General features: G+C 48.0%; 1 protein-coding gene across 9 annotated transcripts in view; it reads left to right on the top strand.

Annotated features, from left to right (window-relative positions):
- The window catches only part of PBX1 (PBX homeobox 1), a 327,302-nt gene that overhangs the window by 284,404 nt on the left and 27,325 nt on the right, over positions 1 to 15,573 (top strand). For 7 of the 9 annotated variants that reach the window (XM_053208806.1, XM_027075042.2, XM_027075041.2 and 4 more), the window contains one exon: positions 5,282 to 5,772. The exons of the other annotated variants lie outside the window; for them this stretch is intronic. In XM_053208806.1, the coding sequence (XP_053064781.1) occupies positions 5,282 to 5,286 (5 nt within the window). In that variant the 3' untranslated portion in view covers positions 5,287 to 5,772. Of the gene's footprint in view, positions 1 to 5,281; positions 5,773 to 15,573 lie in introns of those variants that run through there. 9 annotated transcript variants of the gene reach the window in all.

Raw genomic sequence — 15,573 nt, forward strand, 5'->3', positions numbered from 1 at the left:
CATATCAGGAAAACATCGTTCTTCGAGCTTCTTGGAAAAGTGGTCGATCTAGGATGTGGCCCCGCCGAGTGAGCCTATGTCCCCGCTGATGAGTGGTGGCTGTGTGTGTCTGTCTGTGCATGCCTGTCCGCATGGAGAGGGAGCACACATCCCCGTTTCTTTTGTTTTTCTTCCTGGCCGGGCCCACCAGTGCCGGGCCTTTGGGGGCCTGGAGCACGTCCGCCTCCCCACCCACGCCGAAGGCATCTCTGGTAATGGCATCTGGCCCATATGCACATCGAGCTCTCCTTGGTGCTGACATCAGCCAGTTTGTGGCACCTCAGCGTATTTCTGGGTTGCAAATGAGAGTTTCTTAGTGCCAGGCTTCGCTCGGGCTGTCACATCAGGTGATGAATTCTCTGCATCAACGGTGTGCTGCTAAGGTAAGCTCAGAGGAAGAGCGGGAAGGAGCGGAGGGTGGGACTAGCAGTCTCAGCTCAGCAGCCACTCCTCTGGGCTGAAAGCGGTGCTGGATCCTCAACAGCAGGGGAGAGGCAGGTGGCCCTTGTTTGGGCTCGGGAAGGTGGCAGAGAGAGAGAGGGAGAGAAGTCGGGGCTTCAGGGACAATTCCGTGTTCTCGCGTTTGGTCAGGAGAACCCAGGTGGGTGTTCCCATCCCCCACTGCCCCATCCCTGGCCTCAGAGCTCGCTGTGCCTCGTCCGACAGGCAGGCTGCGCCTTATCCATTAGAGGGGGTCCCAGCAACATTGGGTATATATCAATTTCGTGCCAAATTCATTCGGGCAGGATGTGGAGTCCGTAGTCATTTGTTTGTTCTGAAATGTTTTGTTCCCAAATCCCTTTCTTTAATTTGTGTTTGAAAGTCCGGGTTTTCTTGTCTGGGAAACCGTGTGCATTTTGTCCTAATTGTGTATTCCTTTGGCTTCCTCCTCCAGGAGGTTCCATGATGAGCCCGCTGCTGGCTTAGGCTTCATCTGGTGGAATTAAATGTGAGATCAGGCCTCGCTTCCAGGCCACAGGCCGCAGAATTTCCTGTACGACTAGCTGCGAATGTAAAGGCTCCTGCAGGAGGCATGTTCCTAGAGATAACAAGGGCACACTTGGTTTTGCAGATTTCACCTTCCCACCCCCGTGAGGCCTCAGTGCGCTTCCGACATCAGCATTTTGAAGGGAGTGTGTCTGTTCTAAAGGGAGGTTTGCATCCGAAGATGAGTGAAGGCGGAAGTTGGGGCGCAGAAGAAAAATCAGAAGGAAAGTCTTATTTCTTGCCACCCCCCGCCCCCACGGTCGCTAATGAGACCATCCTCCCTGCTCCCTGCGCCCGCCCCAGAGATAAATAAACACACAAAGGCGGAGTTTCCTACTTAATATGCACCCGCAGTCAGGAAGCGGGAAGGAATTGCTCCCCAGGGTTAACGTGGCAGTAAGCGAGGTCAGCTGTTTCCCAAGACGGAGCAGCCTCTGAACGGCTTGCATTAAGGCTGGAACAGCGCCGCCGAAGCAGCCAGAGTGATTTACGGGAAACCTGGCGAAGTTGGGCTTGCTCGCAGTTTCTGATCACGGAGGTTTTAGCGGGGGGCGCGGGGGTGGGGGGAGTAGTTACAGGAATACAGGACTTCAGTGTTAATGTTGAGGGGCCCCGGGCACAAGGCGATAGCTGGCCGCCCGATCTGAAGTTGTGTGTGTCTGCGTGTGTGTTTATGGATAGAGGGGGAGTGAAAGAAAAGAGATTGGTTTTATTTATTTTTAAGAGGTCTTATATATTCTTCCTCACTGGGCCAACTGGGATAATTAAGATGCCAGTTTTGGTATCAGCTTGAACTGATTCCTGCCTCTACCATCTGTGAGCTTCCTGTACCCTCTGGCATCCTGTGCACTGGTCCGAGAAAACAAAACTTTTTCAAACGTCTCCTGCTTGAGTTATTTCATCTCAGACACACGAATCAAAAGGAGTCTCCTGGAATCTTCTGGTCAGTCCAGGATGCCTTGCCAAATCCCTCCGAATGAGACACCGCCGGGCTCATTTTCTCTACTCATGGCTTTACTTTGGGCACCGCTTATTATTTTAATGAAATTGAAGCATGGCTAAATAATGGTAAGAGTAGTGATATATTAGGAGCGCGATGTAGTGAAACGTTTTTGCGCCTTGTACTCTGACATGGACGTGGACTGCTTTCCTGGGGTTTCCACATCTACACGTCCCCCACCAGGTCGATTCCAAGATACGTGAGTCTTCTCTTTTTGTGCGAGCACTTTATTCTCTGCCTCATGACACTGTACTTCAGGAAGCTCTGTGAAGTTTTCTTAAAATCCTGTACTACTCAGCAAACACACACACACACACACACACACCCCGCCATTTACTTACTTATCCATCTATCTCTGCTAAACACACACATATAAAAAAAGGATTCTTAAGACAGGTATCAAAATGCTAATAGTTGGCTATCTTTGCACAGTAGGATTTTGAGAGTTGCGCATTTTGTTTTTCATGCTTTTTCTCTTTTCCAAATATTATATTGCATATCCAGTTGCAAATACTGTATTTGAAAATCTCATATAAGCTTATCTTTTGTAATCAGAAAAGATAAATGACATTAAAGAATTTTCTTTGGGGTAAAATGAGTATAATTGCTGTTCCCACTCCTCCTAAAATGGCACCAGAATATATATGTTCTTGGTCGGGAAGAGAGACTAACCTCTTGCCACCCCTGTGACAAACTTGCGTTAGGAAACTGAATTAATATGATTATGATCATATGACAGGGTATTGGCCCCAGAAAGATGGTTGTATATTTTTATACAACCCAGAAAGAATTGTTGTATATTTTTAAATATTTTTTTGTATTTTTATTTTTTTACATTTATTTATTTTTGAGAGACAGAGAGAGAAAGAGCATGAGCAGGGGAGGGGCAGAGGGAGAGGGAGACAGAGAATCCAAAGCAGGCTCCAGGCTCTAAGCTATCCGCACAGAGCCCAACACGGGGCTCGAACCCACGAACCATGAGATCATGACCTGAGCCGAAGTCGGACACTTAACCAACTGAGCCACCCAGGCGCCCCAAATGTTTGTTTGTTTATTTATTTATTTATTTATTTATTTTAATTTTTTTTAAATGTTTATTTATTTTTGAGACAGAGAGAGAGAGAGAGCATGAATGGGGGAGGGGCAGAGAGAGAGGGAGACACAGAATCCAAAGCAGGCTCCAGGCTCTGAGCCATCAGCCCAGAGCCCGACGCGGGGCTCGAACTCACGAACCGTGAGATCGTGACCTGAGCTGAAGTCGGATGCTCAACCGACTGAGCCACCCAGGCGCCCCTTATTTATTTATTGGGGGAGAGAGCATGTGGAGGAGGGGCAGAGAGAGACAGAGACAGAAAGAGAAGCCCAAGCATGCTTCACGCTCAGCACGGAGCCCGACACAGGGCTCCACCTCATACCCGTGAGATCATGATCTGAGCCGAGATCAAGAGTCAGACACCTAACCGACTGAGTCACCCAGGCGCCCCAGAAAGAATCACTGTAAAATAAAGAGTTCCCATTTCCTCCTCGTTCTTCCCCTTCTGATCCCTCACCAAGGGCAAGAGAAATGTGCTGGGCAGGGAGAGGGGGAGGAGGAGCTACTGACTAGGTTAGGAGATGGAGATTTGGATTTTCGTGCAATTATTCATGGATCCCCAATTGAGGTGAAATGCCCTTGGCCAGGCTAACCTTTTGCCCTCTTAGTATCTAGACCTGCTTGCTCTTTAGGGAGGTGCGGAAAAACATCTATCCTCGTGTAGAGGTAACTGTTGGGAGCTGCTTTGAATGAAAAGCCCGGCTTTCCCGGGAAAATTGGAACATCCTTTGGGTGAGCCAGTGAAAAAGAAAGCCAAGAGGATGAGAAGGGCAGAGGAAAAGGAGCCCGGATTCAAAGGTTGAGAAGCCCGTGTGTCTCAGTCATAAACCAGAAGCCCGCTTTTCTCTCGCACCCCTGCTTTCTTATGAATGAAATGTGAACACGTTTGCATGTAGGTCCTGGGTGCCCTGGAGTATCCCAGAGTGGAAGTTGTGACCCCTCCCAAGTGGCAATAATAACACCTGCCTCATGTACCCCAAATATTTCAGGGAAAAAAATGAGTGGAGAGTAGGGTAGAAAATAATTGACCCAGAATGCCCAAGACCTGGTCTGTTCAACATTCACATTTTTAGAGCTGAGGTACATTAACTCCAAAGGAACACAGCAACTGAGGGGGGGAAAAGGCATCTTAGCTCACTTATATTTCAATGCTTTAAAATACGTGAACAGTCCTGAATTATGCATCGTGAATTAACCACTCTAGCAAATCATCCTCCAGCCATTTTAACGGGGGGATATTTTTGGAAAGGGGTGGTCATCAAAATAAATCCTTTCAGAACAATTCCATTTCTGGATGCTTCTGGATTTAGAGTCTTAGAAAAATGATCTATAAACATAGATCAAACTTACAGCTTCCTGGATCACCACCTCTCTAGATATGTTTGTGTAGATCAGTCCCTGGTCCACCTTTGTTTTCGCCTGTTTTATTTGCCTGAATCACCCTCTGTACTTTTCAAGGCTCACCTCAAAGACTACCTCTTCCATGATGCCTTCCCTGATGCTCCAACAAGATGGGGTATTGCCTTCATCTGAACCGTCATAACAACTGGGTTGTACTATTTCTTAGGTTCTGCCTTGAATGATAGTTCATTCACATGCGTGTCTTATCCACGTCCTTGAAGCCACGAACCGTATCTCACTCATCATTGTATACCCGTATACCCAAGAGCATCTAGTACAGAACCTTGCACAGAACAGGTGCCTGGAATCCCCTAACGTACAGAACACGCATAGAAAGGCTTTAGAAGGCATTCGGGCAACCTTTTAATTGCTCTAAAGGGGAACCCGAGGCCCAAAGACGTAGAAGTGCTTCACCAGGGTCAACAGCTAGCCATGGCCAGCGTCGGAACCAGAACTTGGGTCCCTTGACCTGTCATTCCCCTAGAGCACCACCATGATCATCTGACAGCTTGAACTGACTTCAGATAGCTTCGAGAAGTGGGGGGTATTAACCTTGTGTCCAAAGGCTCAATGGGAGGGCCCAAACTCCTCTGAGGGTGGAGGGAGTACTACCAACCGCAAGAATAGCGGCCCAGCCGAGGAGCGTCCTATGTGCCAGGCACCGTGCTGGGCCCTTCACACAAGTTGCCTTGTTGTCATTGTCTGCTCAAAATGGCCACCCAATCTCAGAAGACTGACTTCTCTCCCTTTTTCCCTTCTAGGCTAATGGAGGTTGGCAGGATGCCACTACCCCTTCATCAGTGACCTCCCCTACAGAAGGCCCTGGCAGTGTTCACTCTGATACCTCCAACTGATCTCCCAGCAATCGCATCCCGGCTGACCCTGTGCCCCAGTCGGGACAGGGCCAGGAGGGAGGGTTTCTCTCCCAACGCTGAAGCGGTCAGACTGGAGGTCGAAGCAATCAGCAAACACAATAAGAGTCTCCTTCTCTTCTCTTCTTTGGGATGCTATTTCAGCCAATCTGGACACTTCTTTATACTCTCTTCCCTTTTTTTTTTCTGGGTAGAAGCCACCCTTCCCTGCCTCCAGCTGTCAGCCTGGTGCCCGCCATCTTTCCCGCCCCTTCCCTCTGTCCTAGACTCCCGGGGCCCCCGCCCTCTCTTACATCACGGAAGGATATTTTCAACCATTAGAGGAATTTAAAGAGGAAAGAAAATACAAAGAAAATAATAAACGTGTTTGTATGTTTTCACGCTGGTGGTTTGAGGAGCCAGATTTACCTCACTCGGATCCCTCGCTCCCTCTGTGAACAGGCAGCCCTTCTCAGTTTCTCTTCTTACTCTCACTACCTCTTAGCAGGAATGCGCAACGTTGCCCCACTCATTCCAGGCCCCCTGCCTTCTCTTGCTCTCCCCTCCCTGGGCCAGCTCCGCTTAGAACACTTCTTCCTCTTCCTCCCCAGCCCTAGCTGTGCCCTGGGGACTGCCATAGCTGGGCTTCTAAAGGTGCCACATTTTCCGGTCTCACCTCCACTAGGTTGATCCCCAGGCAGGAAGTCAAGCAGCAGGAGAGGACGGAAGCAACCAGAAGGGCAGAATTCTCGGAGACTTTCTCCTCCTTCTCCTAACAGCTCTTGGTTTCAGAGGCACAGTCTTTGGAGACCATGCAACTCTTAGTAAGCAAGGTCCAGAACCTACCGCAAAACCAGATCCGAGTGGGCATGGCGACGAACGAACCTCTACAGAGTAGAACGTTCTCACCCTGAAACCCTTCAACGGCACCTTCTCGCACACGCACGCGCGCGGTCTCACACGTTCACTTTCTCCAGATCCGTCACAGGCCGCTTGCAAAAATACCCACGTTAGCAACCGCAGCAATTAGCCCAGGAGAGGGAATTAGCGGCTCTGAGTGAGGCTCACCGAGACAGAGAAACAGCACGTGCCTGAACCTTCCAGGCCCCGCGGCCCCCCGGCTTGCACGCAGAACTGCATACACGGGACCAATCACGGTGGAAGCCAGGTTTGCAGTGTAAGCTCTTCCCGTTCCCAGCACCTCTGGACTCTCAGGGAGCCACGCACAGTACTTAGCAATGTCTGCAATGGCTTTGGTTCTGTTCTGGTTTTGTTTTTATATTAGGGACATTGCATTAATTGTCCGGAGTGTTCCGTGGCGCCACATTCTTGTTCTGGAGGGGTTGTGTGAGCACACGGCCCAGGCACGTTTTGCCAGCTTCATTTGAAGACCTGGGAGCGATGGGGAAAGGGGCGGTGATGTTCTCCGTGAAATCGTCCCAGTGATTTTCATTCCCCAGGAATGTCTGAGAGAAGAGTTACGTACTAGAGAGTTACTCACTAGTGTCACCTGAGCTTACATTCCTCATAGCCAGCTGTGCCAGCGGGAACGATGGCGGCTCTGTAACTTGACTCAGTGGAAGCAGGTTGGTCAGATCTCTCAGTGCCTCATTTTCTTCATCTGTGAAATGGGGATTCTTAGGCCTGGCTTACCAAGAGGCTTGTGAGAGACCGAAGAAATTGATTTCATTCGTATGCGATCCGTAAACGTGAAGTCAGGGGAAGTGTTATCTCCAAACTAACCCAGTTCATGCCACGTAGGGGCAACATACGGTTTTCCTGTTCCAGCGTCTAGGTAGCATCAGTATCCCGAGGTCATTGCCACGATGACAAAGAAAGGAAGGGATGGTGTTGCTTTTTTGTTTGTTTTGGTCTGTGTGGTTCCATAGACTAGAGAGAAGCCTCCAAACTAGAAAAATAGGGCCCGGTTCTCTTCGTTTGTACTTGAATCCAGCACGTGGCCTTGTAAGTACAGAGTCCCCTGTCACACGCACTCTGCTTGAGAGGCCCGTGGGAGAAATATAAGACCCTGAGGGGCGAGGATGGCCGTCTAACAAGGTCATGGAAATCGTGCATGGCACTCCAGTAAGGAATAGAAACTTCCTGTGTGTACTGGGGAGAGGGGTTACCTAAGAAACAGGAAGGTGTGCGAATTTGAAGGAGAGGCAAAAAGTAAATCTTTGGCAAGATGGGATAAGGCCGTGATGACTAAAAGCAGTGGAAAGGTTGTGTCTGCTGACCTGTGCCCCAATCAGAACAGGGCTCGGTAGGGAGGCTTCTTGGCAAGAGCCATCTTGTGACCGACCACCCTGTAGTTGTAGAACCAGAGGAGAGGCTTGCTTAGCATCAGGAATCTAAACCACCCACACAGGAGGACAGTTGGAACACATGGCTGACTGAGCACAGTACAGAAGAGACCCAAAAGGGTTCTCTGGGACACAGGAAGAATGATTCCAGATTTGGGTTGAGTCATTGCCGTTTGAAGTTGATGACGCAGAGCAGAGCTGCATTTGCACAGTTTCTCTCCCGCCGGAGTGTGCACTGATTCTCACCTCTCCCAGCACCTTCCCAACCCAGCATTCTCTCCGCCCTGTCTGCTCCAGTTTTCCACCACCTCCCTTCCACGCCCTCCATCACGTCCAACATGGCGGCCGCCAGATCCCCCGATGGTAAGCGAAGCATGGGATCTCTGGCGGCAGAAGGAAGGGGATGGAGAGAGCGTGCCTCTGGAAATACAGCTCCCTGGGAATCCACATTAGGTCAATCCTACAGATACCAAAATGTGCCCCAGGACTCCTGCATTTTCTGACAGGAGCGAGAACGCTCCATCTTCCCTGGCAGCCGATTTCCCCTGAGAAAAAGTAGCCCTTGGGTTTGCCCACCTTGTAACTCTTCATCACCTCTTCCTCTTCATCCCTGACTCCTTCCCCTGGCGTGAAACTGACGCCTGTGCAGTACTTTGTGACAAGTGGCACCTTCCTTACATTGATTATTTTTACTTCGCTGTGGTGGTGGTTCTTTATTTGCTGGTCGTCTTCTCTCACGTACCTTCCCCGCCCCCCCCCCCCCACCTCTTTTCCTTCTGAGTTTTATTTTTCTGCCCAGAAAAACCTGACTTCGATACCAAAAAAAAAAGATGAAACTACAGAAACTCAAATTTAAAAAAAACTTAAAAAAATACAAAAAAAAATACTCGACGATTCTTTCAGCTTTATTAACATTTTCCATTGTTTCTTGCGACTTGTGTCTCGTTCTTTGTAGTATTGATGATGAACATTTGATAATGAATGTTCTTGTATATTCAGATAAAGAAAAAAAAAACCAAAAAAGCGGTCTGGATTTAATAGTGTTTATAATAAAAATTTTAAAAAATGACCCTCATAGCACGCAAAACAGGATGGGGGGGCTCCCCTCTTCTCTCTGTGACAATACGCATCATTCCTGCATTTGTTTCTCACGCCAGACTACCTACATTAATCATTTCCCCTATTTTTCTTTTATTTTCTTGCATTTGTGAATTAGTTCAAGAATGCTAGAAAAGTGTCGAGTTGTGCACATTCATTTCCTGTTTCACAATGTTTAAAAGTGACAGTAATTCATTTTGTAAACTAAAAAAAGAAAAAAAAAGAAAAAAAAAAGGTTGGGATAGTGAAGCATCATAGGTACAACCTAACATGTTATGTTTATTAACTTTGAGACCCAGAAATAAATTCTTTTCTTTCTTTCTTCCTACTCTTTAAAATATAAAAAAAAAAAATTATGTTTTGTGTTATTTTTGGTTTGTTTATTACGGGGGGGGGTGCTTTTTTTTTTTTAATTGTCAGGATTATGCTCTTGCTGTTTTTATTCCTTAAATATGTACACGAGGTGATGTGAAAAGATGACATTGGTAGAGTAGGCGGTTTCCCTGTGCTTCTATTTTGCTCCAGAATTCAGTTGACTTCAAAGACAAAGATGAAGCCCATCGTGATGTCACATCGCTCCCCTGTATTTCCAGAGCGTGTGGCATTCCCACAGTCCCCGAGAAAAACACAGTCAGGGACCTGGGTTCTCCTTTTGGCCCTTTACAAATTCAACGAGTCGGTCCAGGAGACATTTTATAAGGAAGGGAAAGACTTTTCGCCCTTTGTTGCCTGTGAATGTCACAACAAAGTGCTTTCTTTCTTCCTGATTAATAACAACATTCCATGAGCCCTCTTACAACCAGAGAGGATTTTTCTTCCAGAAGCATCCCACAGGACATCCTGGTGTGATGGACCATTGGCTGCCTAGACTCGATCCAGGACGCCATCCCTGGGGTCGGTCAGTCGGCCTACTGATCTCTTGAATCCTGATTTTGGACGAAGAGTTGAGAAATCGAGCCCGACTCAGTGCTCTCCTTTTAATGGCGAGAGGTGAAGTTTGATTTCTTGACGACAAACCTCTTCTACGTCTCTGATGTAGGCGGCTGCTTCAAGCAAACGGTTAAACTGGCTTGATTTGGAATGTTTTTTATTAGTTCTAGGGGAAAAGAAAGCAGTATGATCTGGAAGAAGCTTATTATAAATATCTTGCATTCAACAAATGATTAAGTGTCCAGAAAGCAACCAGAACATAAGCAAGGAAAGTGTAGGCCACGGTGCAGGACCGCGGAACAAAGGTTTGCCAGTGTTTCTGCCCACACACCTGCACGCTTGTTCCTGAGTCAACAAAATAATGACGAGCTTTTCACATCACCTTTACGGTTTCAACACCCAGCTCAAAGCTTTCTGGAATCTTCTATTTTTTGTAAACTTTTTTTTTTCCTTTTGTTAAAATTAATAAAACATTCAATGTTTTTCCCCTTTCCTCTCTTACGACTTCCTTTCTTTCCTTTGGCGTTTTCCATGATTTTGAAGTGCTTTCCTTTGGTTGTTGGTTTTATTCTCCTGCTCCCCTCCCCTGTTCTTATTATTCAGAGTATAAACCTACAAAGTTCTGCTCTGTTTTTGGTTTTGAAAGTTTAAGCTTTTCTGCTTCTGTGAGAGCACAGGCTTCGGTCCCTTTTGATTCCAACTGAACTTTTGTGTTCTCTAATGATACTAACACGGTGTAGGTTTGACAGTCTCCTAATTTGTACTGGTAATGCATATTCCAAATAAATAGTTTCTTTTGTTGCAAAAAATATATACACTTGTATTTTGTGTAAATTTCTTCTCTTAACGTGCTGGCAACCCAAACTAGGGCTGTGTTAGTGTGGATTATGGTTTACACTGTGGCCCTAATCACTTTAAAGGCTCCAGACCAGGGCAAGGGGGGCGAATGACCACACGAGCCACCTGTCTCACCTGTGAACTAAGAAGGGAGGAAGGGAAGAAGTAGGGAGGGAGCTCTTATGGGCAATTATGAGCTGTGCTGTGGGCGGGCAGAGCACCCCATCTTGTGTGCTTAGCTACGACTGGGGGCCACTCACCAGGCACCAGTTAAAAGAAATACCAGGGAGATTTTCCATAATAGATTCTAAGTTTCTAAGTCACAGCTGTTTTACCTGGTGGCTTCCCTTCTCTTTGTCTGCTGGGAAATCACAGTAGCTGGAAAATCATGGTACCCAAGAGGTGGTTTAGAGGAAGGAATCTGGGTGATGAATCATACCCAGTTGTAGGCTAGATGTCGCTCTAGTAGATCTGCACATCTCCATGCGTGATGTCTACCATCGTATGTAAGCATCTCTCCCCATTCTTTGTGCCCATATTGCGCCCCTGACCTTTGGATTTGGTCTGTTACAGTGTTTGGTGTCTCCAAGTGTTCTGGCCACAGTGCCATGTCAGCCCTCCAGGCCTCAGGCTGTCTCCCAGCCATTGACACCGTCTTCCCATCCGTGAGCAGGATGGAACTTACCTGGCATTTGACGTGTCCTTATCCCTCCAGGGACATCACATGACCGATTTCTTGTTTTCACACCTTAAGTCTCCAGAGCCCCAATGAGGCAGGCATGTATGAATGTCTTGAATGAACTCATCACTCACCCTCTCATCCTGATGGTGATTCTAATCAAGAGAATATGGATCAAAGGGATGGAGAGTCAATGAGGATCAAAGGATCATGTTTATTAATGGACAAGCTAAGAGCCCAATGGCCTCCATAGCATAAGGCTCGCTGCTCATGTTGATTTGGAGAACATCACCAGCAGCCAAACTGGAGGCCTCGTGTTCCTTCTTGCAACCTAGACGTTGGAACACACTCGTGGGAGGTCTGGTGTGCCAGGCGGGCTCAGACTACTTCCTTTTCCAGTTGCATGGAAACTTGTGGACCAGACTCTGCCCCCCTAGTTTACTACTTAGAGTGACATTAAACTTTTGGAACAAATAGACCAAACATGCGTGAACCTCAAATTCAATACAGTCTATTTCTTACTTAGGTAATAGCCTGAGGCCAGTATTCCTGGTCCGGGTGCCTCTTCTCGGTACAGTGATTCTGGAATCTGGCTCCTTCCACATTGTGGCTCTTGCACCCTCCTGGATTGTGTAGTCCTTCACATCTAGCTGGCAGAAGGGAGAGTAGGAAGAAGGCTTACCACTTCTTGAAGCCTTTGACCAGGACGTCGCTTCCACCCCTATTCTCAAGTGCATCGGGTGGGCGATGGGGGTGGGAGGACGGAAAAATTGTCCCTGGTTTATCACTTCCAGGTAGTAATGCCACACCCCAACTTTTTGGACATTTGGCCTTCTATGTCATAGCTAGTGACCAAATGGATAAGTGAGAGCAAAAGACAATCCCAAGTGGCTGTTTCACTGCACTAGACACACTCCCAGGAAAGACATTTCCAGTCAACCTCCCAAAGTTGGCTTTGTGACTCTCCAGTGGGGAGAAGAGAGAAAGGGGTGTATACCCACAGGCTCTAGAGCTGTTCCACCTAATATCCCCCCTCAAGGGAGAGGAAACGGAAGTCTCCTCCTCATGGGGATGTGAGAGAGGGAGGGGACATCCCCCATCCCCAACATTTTTCAAACTTGGCTGTTGCCCAGACTCAGGTCCCAGCGCCCAGGCTGTAGTCACCACGCAGGGGAAGCTGTGGTCCATTAAGACAACCTGTTCCCACCTTCAGGAGGTGACCCCATGTTCATTGCTGGCCGGCAGGTCAAGTCTGGTGGCCGGCAGTCACTTTGAAGACTTTAGGTCTGAAGCCTTAAAATCACCAAATCTGATAAGTTCACTGCCCTCTGCCTGTCCCCCATTGGTTTATACATGCTTATCTTTATAGACTTCTGCACCTGCCCGGTTTAAAAAAAAAAAAAAAAAACACGCCGCAAAATGCCAATGTTCTGAGCACTGTTTGTTACCCACAATACAGCTTCTGGAAACATCCAGTGTAGGGAGTGCCTCTAGGGCTCCGTGTTAAGAAATGATTCACAGCGTCCAGAAGTGTGTATTAGCCTGGCTCTCTGACCTGGAAGCCTGGAGCAAGGAATGAGGCTCTGCTTTGGGGACATTGCCCTCATGTCTTGCATTAAAGCAGTGACAGCCTACAAAGGAAGCCAGCAGAGGGTTTCCCGTGAGATGCAGTCAATGGCTTGTAGCCTTGGGTGGTGTGGGCGTGGGGGCACAGGTGCCGTAAAGGACTGTGGCAGTGACCGTGCCCAGGGCCACATGCTTCGGAGAACCACTGTCCTCATGCATCTCCCGGGGACCCATGCAAAATACAGCTTAGCTCCGGCTTCCGGATGCCCCCAGACTCAGAGCAGGAGGACTCATTCGTTAACATCCACGTTACACTGTACCCCAGCCAAAATTCACCTTGTGCCACGATATTCAGCCACACCGTCCAGTGTAGTTCACCCTCGAGTCATCAGTGAGGGCCTTCTGATAGCACCAAAGGCACCACCAAGTGCTACAGTAGTTTGAATATAAACCTTCCGCTGATATGTATCCAGAGAGAAACTGAAGTTCAAAATAAAATCCTCTTCTCTTATAAGCTACAGTTCAAATGCTAGCCTATAGCTCTGCCTTCTTTGGTTTCCTCCTGGGTCCCCTCTCAGCCGGAAGTAGAAGTAGAAATAGAAATAGAATGAAGACTTCCCTTCTACGGCAGTGGCAGTCTGTGGGAAAGGCAGTCCCCGTTCTGATGCCTCCAAAGTTCGATGAATCCAGCTTTGAATCTCTCTAGTACCCCGTTTTGTTGTTGTTGTTGTTGTTTTTTAAAGTCACTTGAGGAGGTATTTGCACCATATCTCAGCAGCAGCCTGCCGCCACAGAATGCAGAAACCACAAGCGAAGCCCAGGCTTCTGGTCCGAATCAAGTTTGCGGAACCCAGATCATAAGATCGCATGAACGTTGCTGATCAGTGGCCAGAGCAGAGATGTTATCGTTCCGAGAAGAAGCAGGAAAGACAGAAAACACGAGAAAGAGTGAAAAGAAAGTCTGTATTGCGGTCTTTACCATGTCTGTTGATTAGTATCACCGGCAGTGTTGGAGGACAAGCCACCGTCGAGAGGTTCATTTCGCACTCTGCTTCCTGTGTCCGGGGGGAACCAATCCAATCTACGCAGCCTGCCTCCTCTCTCCGAGAATGACCTTTGAAATATTCATGTCTTTGTGAAAAATGCAAAAATGTAAAATGGGTCCCCTCCTGTCCGCAGGCTTTCTTGAGACTCCCTTCTTCCCCCTGGTATCTATAGACATGTTCGAGATGTATGTCAATTTCCATTTCTCGTGAAGCCCTGTGTTCCTCATCCCAGATGTGTTTATCCCGGTACCACTGTGACTTCTACTCTTCCTTCTCCAGACTTTCTCCAGGGCACGACGCCATCCGAGCTCTCCCTCTGAATCCACATCCAGCTGTCGAACAGGGGCTGAGGTCGAATTTGCGGGCCTCAGCCCACAAACCCTGCCTGTCCGTCCCGAGCTCTCTTTGAGCCTTGCCTTCATGTTTCTGTCCAATTTCCCCCCAATTCCTTTAAAGTAGAGCCAGTACAGTTCACATCGTCTAACCCCCTTTTCACCACTGACACCCCTTCTCGGTTTTATGGAGGGCTTGCTCTCTTTGCCGGTCAGCCCAGACATTTGTGTTTTGTTGTTGTTGTTGTTGTCGTTGTTTTAGCATACTTCTCTAAATTCTATGTTGCAAAGGTTTTCACAAATTCTGGATCTGTCCAAGGCTTCCATTGTTCAGATAGATTCTGCTCAGCTGTCTTTTCCTTTCCGTGCCTTGAGCTGAGTCCTAAGAAGAGGTGTCTTTGCATCACCCACATTCAGGCACTGTTTTCCTGTGTGGTGTGTGCCCATAGCACCCCCCAGCCCTCCCTTAGAGCTGTCTCTGGGCCCACCCGCAGAGCACAGGATGTTTCAGAGCCCCTATACATGGCAACAGCAATGCTGAAATTCACTGATCATCCTTGAAGGGTTCAACATGATCTTCTTGATTTTCCCCTTCAGATGTGTCCACATTTTCTTTTATCATCTAGTGAGACCTTTAAAGTCATCCACAGGGACATCTCAGAGGGGCTTTCCCGGATCCTTTGGTGAGGAATACATATAGTCTGCTCACGGGGATCTTAAAAGTCAAACTATACAGACTTGAATCCTAGCCCCGCTACCGTCAGATTCTTTCCAGGGGCCCCTGGGCAGCTCTGTCAGTTAAACGTCTGACTCTTGATTTCAGCCCAGGTCATGATCTCACAGTTCGTGAGTTTGAGCCCCGAGTCAGGCTTTGTGCGCTGACAGCAAAGAGCCTGCTTGGGATTCTCTCTCCTTCTCTCTCTGCCCCTCCCCCACTCATGCTGTTCTCTCTCTCTCTCTCTCAAAATAAATAGACTTAAAAATTTTGTAAAGAAGCTTCTTTCTGAAGCTAGATGAGAGAACTTTTCTTCCACCGCCCGATTCTCCAACATTCCAACCCCAACTAGGTATCCGACGATTCAATTCAATTCTGACACCCACTCCCCAGGGTGAGCGTCCGACTCCACAGGTTGAAAGGCTCAGTCCCTCAAGTCTGCCCTCGGTTCAGATGCCAGGTGCACATCTTGGGCCACCCTTGCTTCTGACTGACCAGTTATAAATTGGGATTTTCCACAATCTCCAGCTCAGGTTTGATAATGTGTTACACTGACACACAGAACACAGGAAGCCGTGTACTGGCTGATTATACAAGATACCAATGAACATCCAGATGAAGAGATACATGGGGTAGGGTCTAAAAGGGTCCTGGGTGGGGATCTTCTGGCCCCGTGGAGCTGGGGTGTGCCAT

The sequence above is a fragment of the Acinonyx jubatus genome, chromosome E4 (assembly GCF_027475565.1).
Source record: "Acinonyx jubatus isolate Ajub_Pintada_27869175 chromosome E4, VMU_Ajub_asm_v1.0, whole genome shotgun sequence".
NCBI classification, from domain to species: Eukaryota; Metazoa; Chordata; class Mammalia; order Carnivora; family Felidae; genus Acinonyx; species Acinonyx jubatus.